Source organism: Ostrinia furnacalis, unplaced genomic scaffold, assembly GCF_004193835.3.
Source record: "Ostrinia furnacalis isolate ACB-3 unplaced genomic scaffold, ASM419383v2 OfSCF0412, whole genome shotgun sequence".
In the NCBI taxonomy this organism is placed as follows: Eukaryota; Metazoa; Arthropoda; class Insecta; order Lepidoptera; family Crambidae; genus Ostrinia; species Ostrinia furnacalis.
The window spans coordinates 2,266-26,947 of NW_021130651.1; the positions used below are offsets into that span (position 1 = coordinate 2,266).

Genomic DNA, 24,682 nt, shown 5'->3' on the forward strand with positions numbered 1-24,682 from the left:
TTAATATTGAATTGTACCTATTATAAAAAATAAGTAAGTAGGTATACTGGTTTAATAGGTGCTATTAAACCGGTCACGTACTAATAAATCCCCCAATAATATAAATTCCTTTGTTTTTGGTGCAAATTTTAGTGTTTCGTAGCAGGTTTTTAAAATTTCTAAAGCTTATTGTATATCATCTAACAATGGATACTTTAGATAATACGTTTTCCTACATTCTGAATTATAATAACTATATCGAAGATGATGTGGTTCGCGCATTTCATGAAAAGTTACTTCGGTGCACATCATTTAGACCGCGTGAGCTAGAATTATTTCAACACCCTGAACTGATTGAACCTGTACCTAAAAATGAGACGCACCTTCAAGTAATTTATGACGGTGACGTGGGATTAGTGGGGCACTGGAGTTGTATTTATTACATTAATGGAATACTGCGTGTGTACGATAGTCTTGTTGGTGTTCTAGGAAAATCGCAAAAAATATATGTAAAAGCCTTGTTTCCGTATCTATCGGAGTCATGTATTCAGTTTCCAAGTGTTCAGCGACAACCGAATACTATTGATTGTGGTTTGTTTGCCATTGCTTTTGCCACCTCTTTAGCTCGGAATATTTATAAATACATATATAAAATTAATATTCATACATAAAAGTACAAGGCAAAATATCGGGAGAGTTTAGGCTCCATTCACCAGGTGTATAAATTGACATAATAAGTTTATTATATTTGCTGCTACGGAACCCTTTGTGCGCGAGCCCGACTCGCACTTGGCCGGTTTTTTTTTTTATTTTATTTTGACAAACAATATAATGAGTAGACCCGTAGTTTTGACGGCCAATTTTAGAAAAATGCGCAGACGCTAGCGACCCAAGCTTTACTGGCTTATTGACAAATTTAGTAAACGAGGCTTTCCTGGAATGCCAGCTCTCTGGCGCAAGTTTTTCAAAAGTTATAGCGTAAAATGTTACCCTGGTCTACTATAGCAGGCCACGCGTGTACTCTAGTGTTAAGATTTAGTGACAAATCTTATTTTGCGACCGTAAAATGTATGCGCCTTGACCGAGGCGTACAAAATGCTTGATTTATTATACAGGGTGTTAGGTAAATGGGTTTATAAGCAGACACTGGCCCATGTTAACGTGTGCATATAAATGGTATGGTGAAGTCAGAATTTTAATTTTCACACAAATCTGATTTTATAAATTTTATTTTGTATGAAAATTTAAAAAAATATGATATCACTGACTACACCAACCATACCATTTACATACAATGTTAACATGGGCTAGTGTCGGCTTATAAGCCCATTTACCTAACACCCTGTATAAATAGTTACTTGTAATTATTTTTATAAAAAAAAAATACTGTTTACAAAACAACACATCGTCAGTTTATTACTGTGACACATTCGCGACACCCCCGACTTTTGCATGTCGAGCGCATACCGAGATTTGAATTTCGAAGGAAAGCTCGCGTTTCGTCCGTTTATATGAAGTTACAATATTGTATGATAGTATTACCGTGCCGAAGTGTGAGCGACGCACTCGCTCGAGTAATGGGGAGATAGATTGTGTTCACACTACTGCGTCGGTGCTGGATGTCTCCGATTTTACTTTAATATTTATTGTTTTAGTTTTATTCCCGTTCGTTGACTTATTTATTTATTTATTAGTATACACTCAAACACTCAACACGTTACCCACACTAACGCATTGATGGCACGTTCAGGAGCACACACACAACACACTTACATATTCTTAATTTAGTATTTTTCTTGATTTTGTCTTTAGCTTAGTGTCTGTAATTTTATTTTATTTTTATTGTTTGTTTATATGTCAGCAGAGCGCCACGCAGGGCCTCGACTGTTGGGCATCCCCCCTCCGCTCTTTATTATCCTAATAAAGTTTTAATAATTAGTTTGTTTGGCGGACGCGGTTTGGGTCCCAACAGCCGAGGCCTAGGGAAGGGTACTCGCTGAAAATCAGCGTCGGGACTTTCACATAAGTCCCGAGTATCGCTGAGCGGGCGCCTTTTTGGCTCGGGATCTTTACTGGTCTTGCTGGATTATTTTACTGTTTTTTATTTATTTTTTTTCTTCTTCTTTATGTACTTTTTTACACTTGTATTTGTCATTTTTTGTCCCGTGCCAAATAAAGATTTTTATTATTATTATTTTTTCAAAAGAATTTTGATCTCGACCGTAGTCGGCAGTAATGAAACAGGTACGGGCTTATACCAAGTATCCTGGTTCATTTGATGTCTTAGGAGGTTTGTAGTGTAAGCGTGGATGGGTTTAAGAAGCGCCGTACTATTGAGCACGTGTCTATAACTATTGATTTTTGGAGCGATATGTACGTGTTTTTGTGGAGTTCAAGTAATTTAAGAGCAGCACTGAGGGTTTTTGGGACTACGCCGGTAGACGAGATAACAATGGGCACAATTCTCACGATATCTTGGTGCCACATTTGTTTTATCTCATCAGCTAGAGGAAGGTATTTTTGGATTTTTTCTGTGTGTTTCTGTTTCAGGTTATGGGTGTTTGGGACGGCAATATCTATGAGGTAAGTAGTTTTTGAGTCTTTAAGGGTAAGCGTGATGTCCGGTCTATTGCTTAGTATGGTTCGGTCGGTTATGATGTCTCGGTTCCAGTAAAGTTTTGCAGTTTCGTTTTCTAAGACATTTCTTGGTTTGTATTTATAGTAGGCAGTATGTGTGTCGAGCAGTTTGTATTTAAGAGCCAGGAGTTGGTGTATATGTTTAGCGACGTTGTCGTGGCGGTGGGTGTATTCTTTGTGGGCCAGTACGCTGCATCCTCCTGTGATGTGGTCTATGTTTTCTGTGGTTTGGTTGCATAATCTACATTTATCGGTTTCAATTGTTTCCTTAAGTATATATTTAGAGTAGTTGCGGGTTTTTATAACTTGGTCCTGTATTGCCACCATAAAGCCCTCAGTCTCGCCGAATATGTTACCTTTTGTAAGCCAGGTGGATGATGCAGATTGGTCGACGTGATCTTGTTCTAACTGATGTGGATACCTGCCATGTAGTGCTTTTTTCTTCCAGTTTTCTATTTTCTGTTCGTCTTTGAGCATTTTCAGTTTTGGGTCGTATTGGATATTGTTCAGTTGAAGGGGTGTTCCGGCGTGGGGGAGGGTTGTTATTGCTTTGTGTAGTTTACTGTCATTGGCTTTTGTGAGAAAGTATTTACGGAGATTATCTATTTATTATTATTATTATGTAGTGATATTTAACATTCCAGTATAATAATAAAAGACGCATACTTATAAATTATTTTATTGAATTAATTCTTACATTGGTACACTTAAAACATAAATATTGACTTATATTGAACAAAATATGAAACGGTCAAACTAAAAGTTTAGAGTAAGTATTGCACTTTTTAGATACAAGAGGTTTTTTACATAATCATTATTGACGGCAAAATGTTTGGTACTCGTAAATTCAAATATTGTGAAAAATTGTTAAAAATATTTTTGGCAGATTATGCTGAGTATTAAAAATAGATTTAGTTTTTACATTTACAATAAAACTAAGATACGTATTCCTAAGTTAAAATAATCTTATTGAAGTACAAATACTTCTACTTAAGAACCCCCATTGGGAATGAAAAAACGTTATATTTCTGTACTTAAATCAGACATCTTGGCTAACTTTGATTTTTCGGGGTAACTTTAAACAGTAAAAATTTGTTCAAAGTTGTCATATCATTCAGTTAAGTTAGAATTTCTGTTAATTCAGCTAATTTTGAAAAATGAACATTGTGCAATATATTTTTTTCACTGTTCAAAGTTACCCTAAAATTCAAAGTTACTCAAGATGACTGTACCTACTTAGTTATTGAAATTGACAACGACGGAGTGTGGTGAAGATGTGATGATGAATGATGATGGAATAATTTGACTGATTATGTTTTGATATAAATAGATCTATCCCTATCATGTCACTGCCAATGGGGTGAAAGAAACGTCACATGGTGGGAAAACAATTTTGCCGACTCAACCGAATTGGAATAGAAGTTCCAAGAGTGGAAGGTATCACTGTAAAGCCCGGTCTGTGAGCACGTAGAATTTTGTACAATGACCCCAAGCTACTCATCATTATCGCTCGCGCGTAATTATATTGCCGTCGCGACTATGCGATGGGCGCCCGCAGTGAGTGTGCGAGCGCGACAGCAACATAATTACGCGCGTGCGATAAGGATGGGAGCTTGGGGTCATTGGACAAAATTCTACGTGCTCGCAGACCAGACATTAGAAGGTTCTAGAAGTTAGTTCCTTGGTCTGGGGCGGCCCTGCTCGGCGTACTCGTTGTTGGGCCGCTTTGACTGGTTCGGGTTCTGGAAAGAAAAATAGTTATGTAATAAGTTTTTAATTCAAATACAAGTCCCCGTAAACTACATGTTCGGGATTTTAATTATGAAAGTGTACACGTTACGCCTATTTGGTTTCGGCCGATTCCTCCTACATATTACAGAATTCGATTAAAGTTGTAGAGGAGGTTCTATTAAAAAGCGAAGTTAAGTAATCTGCTATAGTCTGCGTTGTAAAATAGTTAAAGTCACAATACAGATTCGCTAGCTAGACCATGTACCATTCGTTATTTCAATTCGCCACATACAGGTAAGTTTTTATCGAAATTAGGGACGTAACGAAAAATTAGATATGTAGTGATTTGAGAGCTTTACGAATTCTAAACAGTGAAGGTATGTGCTTTAACTTTGTCAAGAGGCCCTGGTGCTTAATTTATAAATTACTGACCAAATGACATACACACATGACATAAGTTTCTCTGACGCCGCTATACCTACTTCTTGGAAAATCCATAACTGAATTTATGTTCGAACAGGCCCGTACCGATTGATCTCCACAATATGTGTCAACGCCAGGAGGGGTTCCCATATCCCTATTAAGGGGTTGAATCGAATCTATTTGATAAGGGGCAAATGTTACTCCAGCCTAAAATTGGAAATCCCGAGAACGTTCCCCAAATTCAATAACTGTTTATGAACATACTTTAGCATGTGACTTTGTGCACGTGTCAACTGTTTCCTAGTAGAGCCTGTATGTAAAATTACGTCACTATTCAATCTATACAGGGTGTTAGGTAAATGGGTATGTATACAGGGTGACAGGTAAAGCGATACATTCCTTGATAGGGGTTAAAGTAGAGCTTCTTTGCAGTCATTTAAGTCATATGACACCATGTCCGAAACTTGTTAATTTCCAAGTTATTCAAGAATTAAGTATTTTTTAAAAAATCTCCAGTTTTTATGTTAAAATGTACCCTTGTAATGAAGGATACGGAATAATGTTAACTTTTTTGTTGTATTCGTATAGCTAAATAATAAGATTGACATTTTAAATTAAAATTTGCAAGAAAGAATCATCATTACTCAAGTAAAAGCTAAAAAACCATGTATCATTTTGCAAAAAAAAATATATCTTAGGCAATTAAACGAAGAATTTCCAAGAAAAAATGTATGGAATGTTGTGTACAAATTACAGAATTTAGTTCCTTGATTCATTAGCTATTCAAAAAGCTACAGGTGTTTAATAAAAACTACATAATTATTTTTTTATTTGAATTTAAACGTCTAGTAAAATACTTTCATAAAAAAATTCATAAATAAAAAAGTCACACTAACAACTATTCTTGGGTCTCAATAAATGAAAAACTTAGTATCACCTAATTTTATCTAGGTACATTATTTTAAGTCCTGCTCAAACTGTGAGCCCCGTCTTCTAATACAAGCTCGTAGTCTGTTTCTCACTTTTGTTAGTAAGTAAGTAAGTAAGTAAGTAAGTAAGTAAGTAAGTTCTTTATTGTGTATAGAAACAAGGTTACAGAAAGATCTTAAATTAATTACAGAGTATCACTTGATCCTACCCTTTCAGGCGTATACACATTTTTAATTTTTATATCTAAACATATTTATTTATAATCTAGGTATTCTTGTACACTATAAAAACATTTTTTAGTTAACCATTCTTTAATAACATTTCTAAATTTTGAGAATTTTAGTTCTTTAAAATCGTCTGGTAGTTTATTATATATTTTTATACACATAATAAAAGCATTCCTTGATGCTAGTGTTAATTTTGTCTGAGGCCTTACTAGTTTATTTCTGTATACAGAGCGTAGGTTTCGATTTGAAATTTGAAATTTCTGAATAAACAAGTCTTGATTTTGTTGGACAAATAAACAACAGTCAAAAATGTAAAGGCAAGGTAAAGTTAACAGATTATATTTTCTAAAAAAGGGACGACAGGAGTCTATTTGTTGTAGTCCAAAAATAGCTCGAATACATTTCTTTTGCATAATAAATGCCTTATCCCTATGTACAGAGTTTCCCCAGATTAAAGCTCCATAGCGCAAAGATGAATTTACATAGCCATTGTAAGCAGTGATAGCAGCCTCTTGAGATACAATTTGACTAATACGTCTAAGAGCGAAAACAAACCTATTCAGCTTTGAACAGATTTCAAATATATGTTGCTTCCAATCACAATGACTGTCCAAAGTTATTCCTAAAAATTTTGTATGTTGAACAGCGTTAATTACCTGTCCCTTAAAATTTATGTTAAGTTTCGGTTGTATTTTTTTATGTGTACCAAATTGTATGTATTTTGTTTTATCTATGTTTACTTTTAAATTGTTTCTATTAAGCCACTCAATAACCTTACATAATGCCATGTTTATATCACTTTCATGACATAAATAATTTTTATCTTTATCACCTTTGATAACAACAGTGGTATCATCTGCAAACAAGATACATTCATGTGGTATACTTCTGGGTAGATCATTAATATACAGAAGGAACAAAAGCGGTCCCAAGATACTACCCTGAGGCACTCCAAATTTATTAACTTCACATGATGATACATAGTTCTCTAAACATCTACTTTTAGGACAATACTTCTGAGTTACCACACATTGTTCTCTCTGTGACAAATAGCTTTCGATCCATGTGTAGCATGGTCCGCGAATACCATATTTATAAAGTTTCGAAAGAAGTACTTTGTGGCATACAAAATCGAAAGCTTTTGTCATATCGAGGAACAGAACTGACACTGGAATACCATCATTAACACAATTTGTTATAGATCTAATTAATTTAAATGTAGCTAGCTAGTGATGTACTTTTACTTTTGCGAAAGCCGTTCTGTTCCTCTTTTATAACATCATTACTGTCTAAAAAACTATTCAATCTGCTAAACATCAACTTCTCTAAAATTTTTGAAAAAATCGGTATTAGTGCTACTGGTCTATAGTTCTGTAATAAAGATTTTGCACCTTTTTTGTACAACGGTTTTACAATTGATTTATTTAAAACATTAGGAAAAGAACCTTCAAGCATGAGTTTATTTATTACAAATGTGAATTGCTGTACTATGATTAAAATACTCTTTTTAACAATATCTGTGCGAATCTCATCAAAGCCTACAGACATCGAGTTTTTTAGGGAGTTAACTATTTTTATGAGTTCAGTTTCAGATACTGGACTTAAAAATATTGTAGACTGTACAGATTCTATATGTTCATCAACCAAGTAAGAATTGGAGTTTTCATGGCGATTGCCAGAAACGCTATCAATAAAATATTTGTTAAAAACATTTGAAATAGTCTGTGGATCCTTATACTCATTTTCGGGTGTACATATCTTTTGTATCGAGCTTAGCTTTTCAAAATTCTTAGTGTATCTATTAATTACATTCCATACCGCTTTACATTTGTTATCAAATTTATTAATATAATTTAAATTATTACTTTTCTGAGAGAATTTAATACATTTCTTTAAAATAGATGAATAATTTTTATATAAAATACTGTAAGAGCCATAATTTTTTCGATTACATAAGTAAAGTGTACGCTTTCTTTGACAACTTCGTCTTATACCCTTTGTTAACCACCTTGAAGTTTCACTTCTTAAATACTTCTTTACCTTTACCGTAGGGAAACATAAGTCATAGAGTAACTTGTACAAACTGTAAAACTCGTTGAAAGAATCGGTAGCATTCAGATTTTCTTCATAAATTGTTGAAAATGACAATTTTCTTAAACACTCGAGGAACTTTTCTTGATTCTCGTTGCAATAGTCCCTTTGAAACTCGTACCACCATTTTGTTACAGGTCTCTTTCTTTCTTTGATTGGAATTCTAAGCACTTGAGCTGTATGATCAGACAGACCCAATTCATGAATACTGGATGTGCTACTTTTTATATTGGTTGCTATTTGATCTATGCAGGTTTTGGTGTTGTTTGTAATTCTTGTGGGTTCATTTATCTTTAATTCCAAATTGCAATTTTGTAAGACTTGTTGTAGTTTTTGTGACTCTTGTTGTCAAACTGCTGAATATCTTGAGCTGCCCTCTGAATGCGCTCACGAAGCTCTTGCTCGTTGTTTACGGGGGTTACATACAAGAGATACTTTCATGTGACCCCATAAATAAAAATCGCAAGAGGTCAGATCCGGACTTCTGGCTGGCCAAGGAATGGGTCCACCGCGCCCAATCCAACGAAGTGGATATTGTTGATCCATCCATTGGCGTACACTGAGACGAAAGTGTGCTGTGTGTGAAAGCTTCGTTTGCGCATTCAGAGGGCAGCTCAAGTTTGACAACAAGAGTCACAAAAACAGAAGTGAGAAACAGACTACGGGCTTGTATTAGAAGACGGGGCTCACAGTTAGAGCAGGACTTAAAATAATGTACCTAGATAAAATTAGGCGATACAATTATTATTAAAATACTAAGTTTTTCATTTATTGAGACACAAGAATAGTTGTTAGTGTGACTTTTTTATTTATTATTTTTTTTATGAAAGTATCTTACTAGACGTTTAAATTCAAATAAAAAAATAATTATGTAGTTTTTATTAAATACCTGTACCTTTTTGAATAGTTAATGAATCAAGGAACTAAATTCTGTAATTTGTACACAACATTCCATACATTTTTTCTTGGAAATTCTTCGTTTAATTACCTAAAACATATTTTTTTTGCAAGATGATACATGATTTTTTAGCTTTTACTTGAGTACTGACGATTCTTTCTTGCAAATTTTAATTTAAAATGTCAATCTTATTATTTAGCTATACGAATACAACAAAAAAGTTAACATTATTCCGTATTCTTCATTACAAGGGTACATTTTAACATAAAAACTGGAGATTTTTTTAAAAAATACTTAAATCTTGAATAACTTGGAAATGAACAAGTTTCGGACATGGTGTCATATGACTTAAATGACTGCAAATAAGCTCTACATTTCAATTATTTTATTTTTCATACAAATCGGATTTTATAAAATTAATTTTGTATGAAAATTAAAAAAAAAAAAATGATGATATCAAATTTCTGACTTCACCATACCATTTATATGCCCATGTTAACATGGGCTAGTGTCGGCTCATATACCCATTTACCTAACATCCTGTTTTAATTTTATTTTACCTTTTCACTCTATTTATTTGATAGTGACCTACAGAGTAGAGATTAGAGAGCTGCATTTATCTTTATAGGAGCTTTATTGATTGAAGTACAAAAAATACCTTACCTATTCTATATTTTAACAATCTATACTAATATTAATGCGAAAGTAACTCTGTCTGTCTGTCTGTCTTGCTTTCACGCCTAAACCACTGAACCGATTTTGATGAAATTTGGCATAGAGATAGTTTGAGTCCTTTTTATTCCGGTTTGATAGTTTTTATCCCGGTTTTTGAAACAGGGACGCGCGCGATAAAGGTTTTCTATGACAGGCAAAATTCCACGCGGGCGGAAAGCTAGTAGGTACTAAATAAGTGTAGTGTACAGAACCAAAGTTATAAATGTAGCTCATAATTCAAAATCAAATATGATAAGTCCCTAATTATCTCCATAATAGAGAATGGGCCAACTAATATTAGTTTAGAAAGTCTAATCGGGAGATTGGAAGTTAGTTTGAGTTCCGTAAATTAATCTGGGCGTTTTGCTAGAATAGCCAAATATGGCCAAACTTTTCGCTTTAGTTTCTAGGGATTCCTAATTTAGGTCAATATCTCTACTTGGGAAGTAGTTCGAGGTAAAATATAGGGAAAATATTGCCTCCCACAATATTATACCAATTACCGAGAGAAAAGGTGAGAAAAGGAGATTCTCCTAGATTGTGTCTGGGAGAAAAACAGACTACGTCGCGAAAAACAGTTGAAAGGACGAAGTTGAATAACTATGATGGCGCCAAAGGTTTTGAGAAATCTGTGACTCATTGAGCTTATCTGTGCATTAGAATTTGTCTGATACTATTAATCTATCATCAATCTTATAGCTATTTGTATTAATTATTATTTTTGGTTATTAATAATTATTAATGTTCGTCGCGTCGTCGTCATGTCGTCATAACGTCTCATGGTTTCTTTATGATTACGTCTTATAATTTGTGTCTGACCATTTACATTCTCAAGGAGATGAAGAAAATTAAGAAAGAAGAAGAACTTTCCACTGCTGTGATGTTTTCTTGCGCTGCTTCTTCTCAGCACTGGCCCATTTATTCTCCCGCAGCAGTGGTAGGGTTAATACTGGGACGCGGACGTGTAAAAGCGCTTTCTAAAAGCTTAAGCTTACTTGCAAAAACATAACCCTCCTTCTGGCGCAATGAGGGCTATCGTTTTTATACTTCACAGTTGGTACCCCTGGCGATTGACAGGACCTTACTCTACAGTGGCGCCATCTTGATGAGTGCAAATGCGATAGTCCTCCTACCACTTTAGCGCTCACAAGTTGGCGCCACTGTCTTCGCTACTAGCAAGTGACAGGACCTTACTCTACAGTGGCGCTAACTGGTGAGCGCTAAAACGATAGCCCTCATTGGGTAAAAATCAAATGCGTTTTAATATGAGTTTTTTTTAACCCTAATTCTTACCGGTCTGTTCTCTTCTTCCTCCGGTGGGGGGGCGGTCGTGGTAGGCACATCGCACTCCTCCGTGGGCGGCACAACACACCTCAGCGACCGTCTGTCGAACACCAGCATCGCCGGACACCTCTGCAGGCGCGGGTATCCTCCTTGGCACTGCCAGTATCTGTTGCAGGACTTGCCTAGGGGCACGTTGCCGTTGGGATCTTCGTTGCAGAGAGCTGGAAAAAATGGAGAAGTTAGTTTTTAATGGTTTCAGTATGGTTTAGCAGTCATTTTAGAAGTACTGTAATGGCATCAATAAAAATCCTTTTGGCAATAAAAGATTGTTAATACCATGCCACAGACAATGACCTCTCAGGGTATCGCAACACAAACAAAGTCTGTCCCATTCTGTCCCTATGTATGCTAGATCTTTAAAACAATGCAACGGATATTGATGCGGTTTTTTTAAATAGAGTGATTCAAGATTAAGGTTTTTAGGTTTAATAAAATATATTGTACCTGTGTGAAGCAGGGGCGGGTCGCTAGTGTTTATGCACAGCGATCACTGCTCTTAATTAATGGTAGGTTTGGAGCACTGGTATAATTATAGGAACATGACCAGTGTTGTGTGATTTGGCCAAACACTACAATCTATTTTTAGCCTCAAACGCTAAAGCTGTTATAACTTTTGATATAAATTGCTTTCATACCTATCATTCCTAATTTTAATACGAAAATGTCTTCAAAAAAGTGGGTTTGTTGTTCAAAAAACTTCGATAAAAAAGAAAATGCACAGGGATATTAAATTAACTAATCAAATGAAATTTGGAAGGCTAAAAATAAAAAGGTCGCCCCGCAAAAGGTTGGTTTTTTTTTTACAAAATGGAGTCAATTATTTAGTCAAATCACTTTTTTTATAAAATTTTCTCACCCCTTAACGACATTAGAAGATTACACTGTAGTAAAAATTTATTGAATTTTGTTGTTTTACGAAAGATTTACGTGTCCCAAAATATCTCTAAGCACCAACGTTCGTGAAAAGAATTTCTTTTAGCAAGCAAGGTATGTAGAGTGTACTTAAAAATCTCTTAGCATTTTAGCCTTCCATAGTTTCAATTTGTGCTCGACAATGCAGCCCCAAACAAATACGAGTAGGTTCTCATGTTTTATCTATTTTTGCACTTTCCTCATATGAGTTTCGCAGAAACTGAAAACAATGGCGTCCATTGTCGCAATTTGAATTTGTAATATCTGCGACTGCGAAACGTGCCTGTTTTACGATTAAATTACGGCGACAAATGTAAAGGTAGGTCTATGATAGACGAGTTGGTCCAATTCCAAATAAAAACTATTCTATTCTACAATATTTGAGTCAACTTAGAGTCTTATTCATGATAGTAGAAAATGGCAACCACCCTGTAACCCCCCTGCAAAGTAACAAAATTCTCACTCTATCTTTAAAATTCTCGTAGAAGTTATACTATAAGTTAAACGTTTACAAATTCTAAGCAAGCAAACATTTATAAACAAAAATTTAATTAAAAAGTAAAACAAAAATAGCTACTTCTTGGTTTTTGTTCACGTTGTAGAAACACTAAAGAAGGATTAAACTTCTTAAAGGTCAGACTGGCTCTAAAAGGGAATGTGTTTTAAGACTTTAAGCTAAATACTAAAAGGAAAAGCAATATAACTAAAAGTTTGAACTCTTAGGAATTAGAGCTTAATTGCCCGCAACCATTTTAAGCGAAATCTTAGTAAAATATGACATCTTGAATTTCTAACTGAAAAGAAACTGAAGGACGTAATTCTGTCGGATACGAGTAATAGATTTATTGGCGCCAATATTTGATTGAAATGTTTGAATTGGAAGCTTAAGATTTACGTTCTTCCAGGCAATTTCTCTCGTCATGAGAACCTTCCTCCATTTCCACGAACGAAGAGATAATTTGAAAAAGAATTGTGCCAGCTGTAATCGAGTATTATACATTTAAGGATACACTTAAGAATTATTTTTTTATTTTGGTGACAAATTACCTACTAATGCGTTTAAAAAAACATAAAAACATTTAGTTCTCTCTTATCTCACTGATTGGTTAATCCAATTACCTACTAAGGTTAAGTTGCAGCACCTTATATTAACCGCAACAATAATAATAACCGGTGCTTTTTGTATGGAGTTACAATTTCGGGCCATTTATTCGATTTTTGAAAGGAGGCAACATTTTGCAGGATAACGCACACCACGTCGCTTGCCTCTGTAACTGACGTATCTGACATTTTTTTCGAAAATGAGTTATTTACAACATCTTAATCAATTTTGCAAGACGAATCGATCTGTCTAATCGCCTGAAAATTTTGCTAAATGTCAGTTACGTCAGTCAGAGAGGCAAGGGACGACCAAAGGGTCTGCAGTCTAGTTTACAGGGACTCTACTATGATTGTTAGAACATGCGTGCACGTATCCGACCGGGCGACCTTGTGCTGATCTACATACAGACAAATGATCTGGTGCCTATTCACACGTTACGACACTGATTAAACCTGCTCCTTGATTAATATAGGGTAACCATGTTGACTAAAGACTGACAAGAATCTGGATATTTTTTGAAACGCCCGGCCCGGATGATGAAATAAAGATGTGCATCGCTCTATGGTAGTCTAGTTATTTGTCAAATACCCAGAAAAGATTTGAATTTCATATTATCATCTTAAGATTTCCCATCTACAAGGAAGTCAAATATTTACTCGTATATTAAAAATTTGGTCTAAAAGTCCGACGGTGATTGCCAAAAGTGAGGACATGTCCTGAAAAAACTTTTAGAATGGTCACTAGATATGAGCCCTGAGGTACACCAATAGGTAATAATATATGACATAAAACGTGCTAAGTCAAGCTAAGGAAATAAGTAAAAACAAACTTTCCAATGCATTTAAGTTCAATTAGTTTTGAAAGTTAAGGAAATAATTTTTAGCTATATAAACTTCATTTTTAGCATCGCTTTATCTATCACATTTTATGCTCTGTACAGAAATGATTTAATGTATTAAAATCACTGGATGACTAACTTAATTTTTAAACAAATTGTTTCAATAATCTATTAATTAATGTAAAGTGCTAATTACCTTAGTCTAGACAATGCGATTCCAAGAGAGTTGTAACAGTAAGTTTCTATGTGTTAATTACGATGAAAGCTCTTTTATACAACACTGAGAGTAACAATAACAATCGAAAGTTATTGTAATTGTTAAGCCAGTCATTACTCATTATTGTTAATTAATCGATACATCATGATTTCTGCCGGTATCTCCGCTTCTAAGACAAAAACGATTTGCAACAAAGCACTCGATTAGCTTAATGATCATTCGTACATGTCGATAATCGATCCGTTTCTCCAATCAATCATCTGACTTTCACTCTAATAGCGTGGGTAATAAGGCATAAAATACCGGGCGTTATTCGGTGTTTATGTAACAGTATATAATTGATGGCGAATCATTGTACCGGATAATCGCTCGAGCGGCCGTTGACGGATGAAATCGAAATTGGTATCGATATTTTCTCTGAACCTATCTCAATATTTACTCGTAAATTAACTTTATTCGATTATTGTGATACTGGGCACTCTGGGCACGTGCTCAGGATCGAGAATGTCCCCATCTGATAAAAGATCCTTATCCAGATGAGAAGGGCCTCCCTTGATCTTTATGTGCCCAGTGCCCCCCTTGTAGGTTAAAGACGGCCCTGCTCTTCTTCGATAACTTTTAAGGTAAGGATAGTTTTTTCAGGAAATGCAAAAAAAAAAAACGACTAGGGGACAAAAATGCTCCTGTAGTAGAGACTAAATGAGCTGATGATAACAATTAAGCCGCTAAAGAAGAATCACAGGAGATAGAATAACTACTTACGATGTTTCTGGCAGCCATCGACGTTCTCAGGCCAGTTGCAGGAGTGGGCGTTCTCGTTGTACAGCAGACCGCCGATGCACAGCTGCTCAGTGGCAGTCCCGTTCCAGCAGGTCCAGTAGCGAGTGCAGGAGGCCATTAAACCGAGATAGAATCACAGTTCTAATAGACAAAAGAACAGAACTTACGATGTTTCTGGCAGCCGTCAACGTTCTCAGGCCAGTCGCAAGAGTGAGCGTTCTCATTGTACAGCAGACCGCCGATGCACAGCTGCTCAGTGGCTGTCCCGTTCCAGCAGGTCCAGTAGCGAGTGCAGGATGTCTCGTGCCCGAAGATGCCGTACAACCAGTCGCAGTGCTCCGTGCCGATTGGGGGATCTGATGAAATAAAATAGCTTTTAACACCTTGAGAAAAGATCTTGAATGGTGATCGCACATCGAGAAGAATGGGAAGATGACCATATACTCGACTAGGTCGTACTCGAGACGTACGACCTAGTCGAAGACCAAGAGAAGTTTATTTACGCAGAGTAAGTTGCTTACAGACTATAGGTAGAGATTTTAGTGTCCAGTGACAGGACGTATCTATTGATGATCAGCTGGGAAAACTCATCATCTCAACCATAGGACGTCCACTGCTGAACATAGGCCTCCCCCAATGCTTTCCATGTTACTCGGTTGGTAGCGGCCTGCGTTCAGCGCCTTCCTTTACGATGTCGTCGATCTACCTTGTGGGTGGACTTCCTCCCACGCTGCGTTTTCCGGTAAACTATTTATTTTATAATTTACGTTCAGAAATTGGGTCATTTGGGTAAAGAAACATCATTCAGCAGGATGCCTGATTGATTCAATTTGTAAGACTGCTATCTAGTAAAAAAATCATCTATTGGTGTCGTCTCATGATTTGTATAATGATTTCGGTCGACTCAAAAATACATAAAACCCTGGATATACTCACTGATTTGTACTTTAGGGTACTCGCAGTAGTTTGACCGCCACGGGTAGTCGCAGCCCTCCGTCACTCCTCTGTGTTTCCCAGCGAAGACCAGACCGTTGGGGCAGTCGTACTGTACTGACTGTCCGTTGTCGCACTCCCAGTATTTGTCGCAGTACTTGTCGTCGGCTACCACGCGCGACTTTGTCTTGCAGGGGTCTTCAATTTGTGCGCATGATGCTAGCGCTGCACAGGCCAGGATGGCTGGAAAGAAGAAAGATATAGTTAGGTTTGTGGAAACATTTAGGAAACTGAAGATATTATGTATTGTAAATTAGACTCTATAGTCCAATAGTATCGTTGTTGGACTGCTTATTTGAGTAGCTAGTTTAGTTTCCGCTGGAATATTGGAATATTGTGGTGAACCCACCCCAAAAACAAAACTAAATGTGTGGCTTTTCAAGAGAAATTAACGGGAATATCAGTAATTGATGCACTACAAATTGTTGAATTGGAAATTTAATAGGTCTGGGTAAAATAGAAAAAGTGAACTCGCTGGGACGTTTACATTTTCCCTTGGTTTCCTAGTTTGTTTAAACCTTTCAACGCTGAATCAATATTTTCCGAAGAGCTTCAATTTGAAAGGCACGTTAGCCGTCCAACTGAGCCATTTCAAGTCTTACATTTTAATGTTGTGTAAATAAACAAACCGCTTCTTCATTATTACATAAGCGGAGCAATAATCAAAACCGTTGGTTTATTTACTAAGTTATTAACGTAAATATTATGAAGCCTTTAAGATAACCCAACCCTACTTTGCAATTCGGAAGATATTTATCGAAGCAATATAAATAAACTTCAACAAAAACATTTCACATTTTGCAAACTGTTTTGATATATTATCACAAAGCACGAAATTCTTTTTCAGACGGCGCTTTATAAAACCTATTATGTTATATTTCGTCGGTCTTCGGTCTCTCGCATCGTCGGTCCTTTTGTGTTTCGAAAAATCGAGAGTTCCGAGAGTCTGATTACGATATGGTGACGGTAGCGAAGTTAAGGCCCCTCACCCACGGCGGTTTTTTGTAGCGATCCTGTCGCGTGTTAGCATCGATACAGTGGCAATGCGGTCGCTAGTTGTGTGCCAAATAAACGCGCTTCTGTCGTGATGTAAACCGCACATGTAATGCAAATAAATGATTTGATTTGATTTGCAAACGCGATTCAGTAACCCTCCCTCCGTTCTCTCCCCGATGCTGTCGTCCGACACGGTTGCGCTTTTGCATCGATACAGTCGCGCTGCTGTAGCGCGTTAGTAGCGCGTTGGAATCGCTTCTGTAGTGCGTTGTAAATGCGACTAACGCGCGTTAGTAGCGATGCTGTCGCTTGTTTACGAAACGCGCGACAGCACCACTACAAAAAGTCACCGTGGCACAGTGTTTTATTTTGGCTTAGAAGCGGACATCCATGTTTTATTAATTCAATCGTTAGATATTACTATTATGTATACAATTGATGAAGGAACTAGTAGTTGTATTTGTTTAGTTTCGAAGAAATATTCGATTTTGTGATTTTATAAAAAAAACTGTTTTAGAAGCATATTTTCTAAAAAAATTACATTAAGTCAGAATTTTGTAAATAAATTTACCTATCACTATAACGTCTACCTTTATGTAAAAATAAATGGTTATTGCTGCAGTAATTTAGGAATTATTTAATAATTTATGATTTTCAGAAAACATTTTTTTCTCTGTTGTCCTAGAAAAATGGCAGCTAGACTTACTTTATATTGATGCATGATATAATTATCTATAATACCTGAAAATATTACTTGCCTATCCCGTGGAAGTTCGAAGATATTTTAATTTCTATGAGTTTAGAAGATTTATATGTAAATAGGGTTGTCATCTAAATATTTTTTAGTTTTTTAAATGCCGTCCGTAACAATACGGTTTTAATGCCTTTGTTAGATAACTATTGAAATTCATTGCTTTTACCATTATTAATTTGTCTGGTCGAGTTTGATAATTATAGAGTTGGCCCTGTGGCGGCTTATTGGAAATCCTATCGTTTTCGAAACATCGATATATATGTTGCAGTCAAAACTCATAATCGATCAAAACCACTTTTGACTGCAAATTTCAGTTAATAGTGGTTTTGACCGATGGCCTTAGTCAATATTACTTTTGACAAATTTTTCTAGTCGTATCATCGAACTTCCACGGGATAGGCAAGTAATATTTTCAGGTATTATAGATAATTATATCATGCATCAATATAAAGTAAGTCTAGCTGCCATTTTTCTAGGACAACAGAGAAAAAAATGTTTTCTGAAAATCATAAATTATTAAATAATTCCTAAATTACTGCAGCAATAACCATTTATTTTTACATAAAGGTAGACGTTATAGTGATAGGTAAATTTATTTACAAAATTCTGACTTAATGTAATTTTTTTAGAAAATATGCTTCTAAAACAGTTTTTTTTATAAAATCACAAAATCGAATATTTCTTCGAAACTAAACAAATACAACTACTAGTTCCTTCATCAATTGTATACATAATAGTAATATCTAACGATTGAATTAATAAAACAGGGATGTCCGCTTCTAAGGCAAAATAAAAGACTGTGCGTGGGCGAGGGCCCTAACAAAGACGTGTAACTCGGCGGTCTCTTTTGATGTTGAGATAGATCACCGATATGAATACAATACAGGGAAAAATAAACGCTCAATCTTACCAATTGTAATTTTCGCCGCAATTCAAGAAAAGTTATTTCTTTTCTTGTCAACTAATAAGGTGATAACGTAAAATATTGTTTTGTATTTCCTGATTCTATTTGAAATTGATGAAAAATATTATTTTTACACAAATTGGGAAAAATAATATACCTAATAGTAATTGTAGAGTTTCACTCTTCTTTCATTAGTTCAATGGACTCTATTACTTATTATACTTGTGTATTCGAACAAGACGTGGAAATGTTGTTTAAAACTTTGCAACACATATACTAGCAAGTTCATAAATCAGTAGGTACCAATTAGTTGCCGATGCTATTGTGTGATGATAATTGGGGTAGTACCCGTTGGGTACCACGATATTAATAAGTTATGTAAGCACTATAATAAGTTAATTATAAGTTTGTTTCCTTAATAAAGAAAAATAAAATAACTAATGTCATACTTAATAAAAATCAGCAAAGAGAACAGCGGATGATGTTGTTAATTTTAAAAATGCATAACTTTCCCCGAATTTCCTTGGATGCTGGTACTGATTGCTGATATTTTGTAATTTTGCTCCTGTACCTACTCGTACCTATCTATTGATGGTAAATTGCTTTTGCAACCTTACTCTGTATAATAATATTCAGGGTGTTTCCTGTAAGGTGTCAAGCCGAAGGCAGGTGATAGGTGTGGACCATGCCTATCGATTTCAACCCCATGTAAGTTGTTCTATAATTTTTCGTAGTTTAGTAGGTGGCCTTGGTGGTGGCTTGATACCTTACAAGAAACACCCTGTATATGCTCTTGCTGCATTACGTCTCAAGATATCCGAAGTTATCGACCACAGACAATTTCGATCTAGGCATACCTAGTGGAAGCGAAAGCACTGCATTAATGCGTAGACGCGTCCATTACTTTTATGTACCTCGTGACGCAGAATAAGTAAATGTATGACGTTTTACGTAATATTCCAGTGAAATGTCGGAATAGCGAGGTCTTTGAACCTTTGTGAAAAATAACATTATGACTAAGTTTATAAGATAAGATAGTGAAGTAGGTTCATTTCCATTTTTTTTACTTGCAGAAAGCAAAATTTTATTTTTTACTATCAACAGACCCAAATGGAAGGCAGGTTTTTACATTAGTGTAACGAAAGGCAGAGCTAGTTTTTGGGTTCGTTTCAGCCGAATGACGTCCACTGCTGGACAAAGGCCTCCTCCAAGGTTTTCCACAATGAACGGTCCTGCGCTGCCCGCATCCAGGCTCTTCCAGACCTTCACAAGATCGTCGGTCCACCTAGTAGGAAGCCTGCCCACGCTACATCTTGAGGCCCGTCTAATTTTAGTGGAGCCAAAGTACCATAACTCCGAAAAAAGCTCTGTATTTATATCGAATTCCTAAAATGTGTACTAGGTAGAAATCAAAGGAGTGCCAATTTTTCTTTCACTGTCCGTTAATTGTTATTCTCTACATTATTTATTAACTATGCCATACATTGTATTATGTGCTTATTGGACTTACTGAGCCTTTCTCTGTTAAGACTTGTTATGAATTTTGTTTTGTTTGTTTTTAAGACCGCATTTAACTTTATAATGGATCTATAAAAGAGGATGGCGGAATTTGTTTTAAAAATATTACACAGTTATTAGAAACTATTAAATAATAATAGACTTGTCGTTTAGGCAACAATATTTAGTTACAAAACAATCGCTACTAATAAAGTCCTTGTGCCATTTAGTATAATGTAAACGTCAACCCATATAATTAGCAATAATATGAATATTGAATGAATGCACAACTTCTGCATAATTAACAATCAAACTACGCAAATATTTTCCTACAGAAAATTGCAGTTATTTTTCTTCTTGTGTAAAGTAAAAGATATTTCAAGTAATGCATAATTAATAATAATGAACTATGATTAATCATGATAATCTTCAGTAATGATGAGATTTTACTGAAATCTCACGCAAACTTCTTGAGAGATTTTACTGTTGCTTGTTTTATTTCCCTACACTCATGTATGTGTTCCATTAAGTGTTCGTTAAAATACTTAATGGTTAATTATCCACCATTAATAAACACATTTTGTAAAATAAACCAAAAACTTTTCCGCCAAAATGACCGAAAATTGCCATTTGTTTATTAATCTCGTTTACTGTAGATGTTAACGTCAATGTCATAGGGGAGACCTAGGAGAGTTGTGACAATTTTTACTTTAGGGGCCATATCTCGCTCAAAAAACATTCCACAGCTATGAATCATACAAATTAATGTAGCACCGTTCCTTCTGTTTTCAAAACAATCACCTAAGTTAACTAAAGTATTAGGGTTTCTAAGAAAATCACCAAAATCTTAGACCACTCCCTCTGTCACAACCCTCCTAGCACCGAGGTAAGTTGTGACAGGTACCGAGGTGAGTTGTGACAGCATTGTATTTCATCTATTAGATATAAAAATACCATAATACTCAATCAAATATTATTTTTTAGCAAAAAAGTACTTTCATCATCCTTTCGTAACAATTAAAACAAATAGTTATAGGATATCGTTACGCAGATTGAGCCCCATTTCTCCAGCTTTCATTTTGCTTCCACGACACTGGATTTTTTTTAATTACTTATATTTTTTAGCTAATATAGTCACTTAATATATTTTCTTCGTCTTCTGTAAAAATAAAATAGTCTCGGTGGTATAATCCATACACGGAGCTTCGCCTTCTGGGTTTACTTGATAAGCCTCTTTCTTCTTAACATATCTTTACAAGTTTAGATTGTAAGAGGTCGCAGCATATCTTAAACTTTAACCCTTTTTAACCTAATCACGTCTACATAAGCCAGGTCCTATATTTCGACTCCATCAAGCAGTTCCTCTATATGGTATTAATGTATAGTCATTAGGCATTCAGAATCAAAAAAGTAGCAGCAGGCAATTATTCAAATTAATTATGAACCTACTAACACACAAAAAACATCTAAAAGCATCGTGGAAATGGCCCATCAGAAAAATTAAGTAAGCTAGGAGAGTTGTGACAGCCTGTCACAACTCTCCTAGGTGTTTAAAATGACGACTTGGTTCGAATAATAATTTTTATTTTCTAAACACGATGCGCACACAAAATATCTGTGCTACATTTTGAGACTTGAATAACCATGCAACTTGAGAAAAAATAACACAACAGTGCACATATACTAAGACGTGATTTAAATTGAAATAAAATTTTGACGAAAAACTTACTTTTCGCATTTTTTTGTACACAGACGTCATATTTACGTAACCGTGCCTCTTGCGCCGCCCGCAGGTACTTAGTCAAGAAGAGCGTGTTAAAAGCGACAAACAAGCGTTTTTTCCAGCTTCCTAACTATATTAAGTAAGGAGAAATCGTCCTTGTCACAACTCACCTCTGTCACAACTCTCCTAGGTCTCCCCTATGTCACGTTGCGCAAGCCGAAAGCGCTTTCCCTGCGCGCGCGCACAATGACATAAGACACGTAACTTGGAGCAAGACAATAGTATTTGTTTATGCTAATAGTTACGACTATTTCACGCTATTACTCAATTACTGTTTCACACTTTGGCGAATATTTTAAACTAGCGACTTGCACCGGCTTTGCACAAATAGTAAGAGTTTAGTCGAAAAAAAAAACAATTATTATAGAACAAACTTTTTTAGAACGATTTTTCCATAGGTATCATTATTTTAATTTGAACTAAAGTTAGGAGAGCTAAAGTTAATAAAAAAGATTTAATAGAAAAAAAAAATTTAAATTTAGATTTATTTAAAACCAGCTTTCCGCCCGCGGTTTCGCTCGCGTGGAATGTCTGTCACAGAAAAACTTTATCGCGCGCGTCCCTGTTTTAAAAACCGGGATAAAAACTATCCTATGTTCTTTCCCGGGACTCAAACTATCTCTATGCCAAATTTCATCAAAATCGGTTCAGTGGTTTAGGCGTGAAAGCAAGACAGACAGACAGACATACAGAGTTTCTTCCGCATTTATGTATAATATTAGTATAGATAAGCTGAGATCATTGACAACGGTCAGAAACTATCCACGTAAAAGAAAAAAAAAAGAAGAAAAAAAAGGTTATTTAACTACCTAATTTTGTCTATGAAAGGTTATCAACCTAATTGGTAATTTAGGTCCACGACAACATGTAACGTTTTAAAAATAGCATGCCTTGTAAACGCTCCCGGGGGAAGAATATCCAAAAAGCACCATTAATAAAAAGGGCAAAGTGGAGGCAATGGATTACGTCATTATGTAACCTGTTACTTAGTGAAATTGACATGAGTGGACAATAATAATGTTGATGTACACCTCAGATCATAGAAAGAGAAATGTACACTTAGGGCGGGCTGTTACCTAAAGTTATTTCTTAATAGGAACCTACTTAACTGCCCTATGTCATTGCCCTTTCCTATTAGGTACTTTCAGTCTAAGAGGTTTTTTTACTTAGTGAAATATAGTTTTTTTTATTAATAGTCTTGCCAGTAAAATTCGAGGAAAAATACTGAAAATTGCATCTTTTCAGAATTTGTAAAATGATTTTTTCAGGATCAAGATTCAAATAGGGTGAACTTTTCAACTTTTTAAAAGGCTAGTATAAAATACTTTATTTTATCAACACACACGCGCGCGCAGTTGTGAAATAAGCAGTTATAAGCAATATTAACAGTTAAAATAATACCGTTAGAAGTGACACCATTATTATTTAGGTGCTCCTAAAATAGCCTTTGACTTGGACCTTATTTGAATATAAATTATAGGTACGTGCATACGTGTTTGCGGTATTCAATTTATTATAGTGACGTTTGGTAATGCTATCGATAAGCTTTTCATATCGGTAAACAACAATAATACTCATCACTATAGGACAACAACATGGATCAGTGCAGCGGTTTTTGGCAGAGGGATTTTGCTCTATGACAGGACGTGTTACCTTTTGTAGCGAATTCTACCAAAATTGTACAGGATTTTGTCGTGTGCTGCATGTCGGCTCTAAAATTGAATTCCATTTAAATTGTGTAGCTACAGGATTTTTCCGTGTGCCGCATGTCGGTTTGAAAATACTTTTGTTTTTGTGCCTCGTTTTGAACAATGGAGCTGCAAAACTATCGACAACGCTACATCCCTATGCCAAACTATGGCCTATTATATTGCCCCTACAAAGGCGAACTTGAACAATGTAGAGGGTACTAGGTTTTGGTTCAACTCCACTTAGAAGTTGAACTACATGGGAGCAGGTACCATAGATCCCAACTATAATATTATAAATGCGAAAGTAACTCTGTCTGTCTGTCTGTCTGTCTGTCTGTTACGCTTTCCCGCTTAAACCTCGCAACCGATTTTGATGAAATTTGGCATAGAGATAGTTTGAGTCCCGGGAAAGAACATAGAATAGTTTTTATCCCGGTTTTTGAAACAGGGACGCGCGCGATAAAGTTTTTCTGTGACAGACAAAATTCCACGCGGGCGAAGCCGCGGGCGGAAAGCTAGTAATTAATAATTGTTTCTTGCCACCGCAACTTTAGGCCCGTATTGTAACAAAACAATTAGGTATTAAATTCGCCGTTTTTACTTTGTTTTTATGCAATAAAGTTTTCAATAAATGAAATACACAAATCAGACAAGAAAACAGAACTCTGTAATTGGTTCGTGTATCACCCTGTGCGTCCACGCGCACTGTGAGACCTCATAGTAATGTTTGTGAACACGGGCGTACTTCAGTCTTATTTTTTCATAAAAAGCCGATTTTGCCTTTAAATTAGGTGTGATAAAGGTTTTATCTCCACGCTAGGCAGGCGGGTTGGAGATCGCAGTTTAAAAGATTGATGTTTTTCAGAGAGCGCTGCTGCCCATTCTCTGTTTGATGTGTAGTCCCTAAGTCGCCTCTTACGACACCCGCGGGAAGAGTAGGGGTTGGTTGGCAAAACCCTCCACTATAGTGGAGGAGGCTCATAGTCCAGCAGTGGACTGTAAAGGGCTGTTGATGATGATGATGAAAGGTTTTATATTTGAACACATTACCATCTTATTACACTTTATGTACTAGTCATTGCATGCAACCAATAGTAGTCCACAAGTTATGAAGATGCCTCGATCAGATGTTGACATCTACCTAAATATCGTTACGACATTTGAACATTCTTCCGTTATAACAGACTTAATCCACCGTTGTAACCTTAATAGCTAGACTATTACAGTCCACAGGATATGAA

The 24,682-nt window shown here is 35.8% G+C and overlaps 1 protein-coding gene across 1 annotated transcript in view; it reads right to left on the bottom strand.

The window, feature by feature from the left end:
- Positions 1-4,172: 4,172 nt before the first annotated feature.
- The window catches only part of LOC114364048 (protein obstructor-E), a 63,081-nt gene continuing 42,571 nt past the window's right edge, over positions 4,173-24,682 (bottom strand). Inside the window, exons 3-6 of the mRNA XM_028320034.1 lie at positions 15,760-15,999; positions 14,991-15,179; positions 10,924-11,135; positions 4,173-4,358 (exon numbers count right to left, since the gene is read on the bottom strand). Of these exons, the coding sequence (XP_028175835.1) occupies positions 4,290-4,358; positions 10,924-11,135; positions 14,991-15,179; positions 15,760-15,999 (710 nt within the window). The 3' untranslated portion in view covers positions 4,173-4,289. The remainder of the gene's footprint in view (positions 4,359-10,923; positions 11,136-14,990; positions 15,180-15,759; positions 16,000-24,682) is intronic.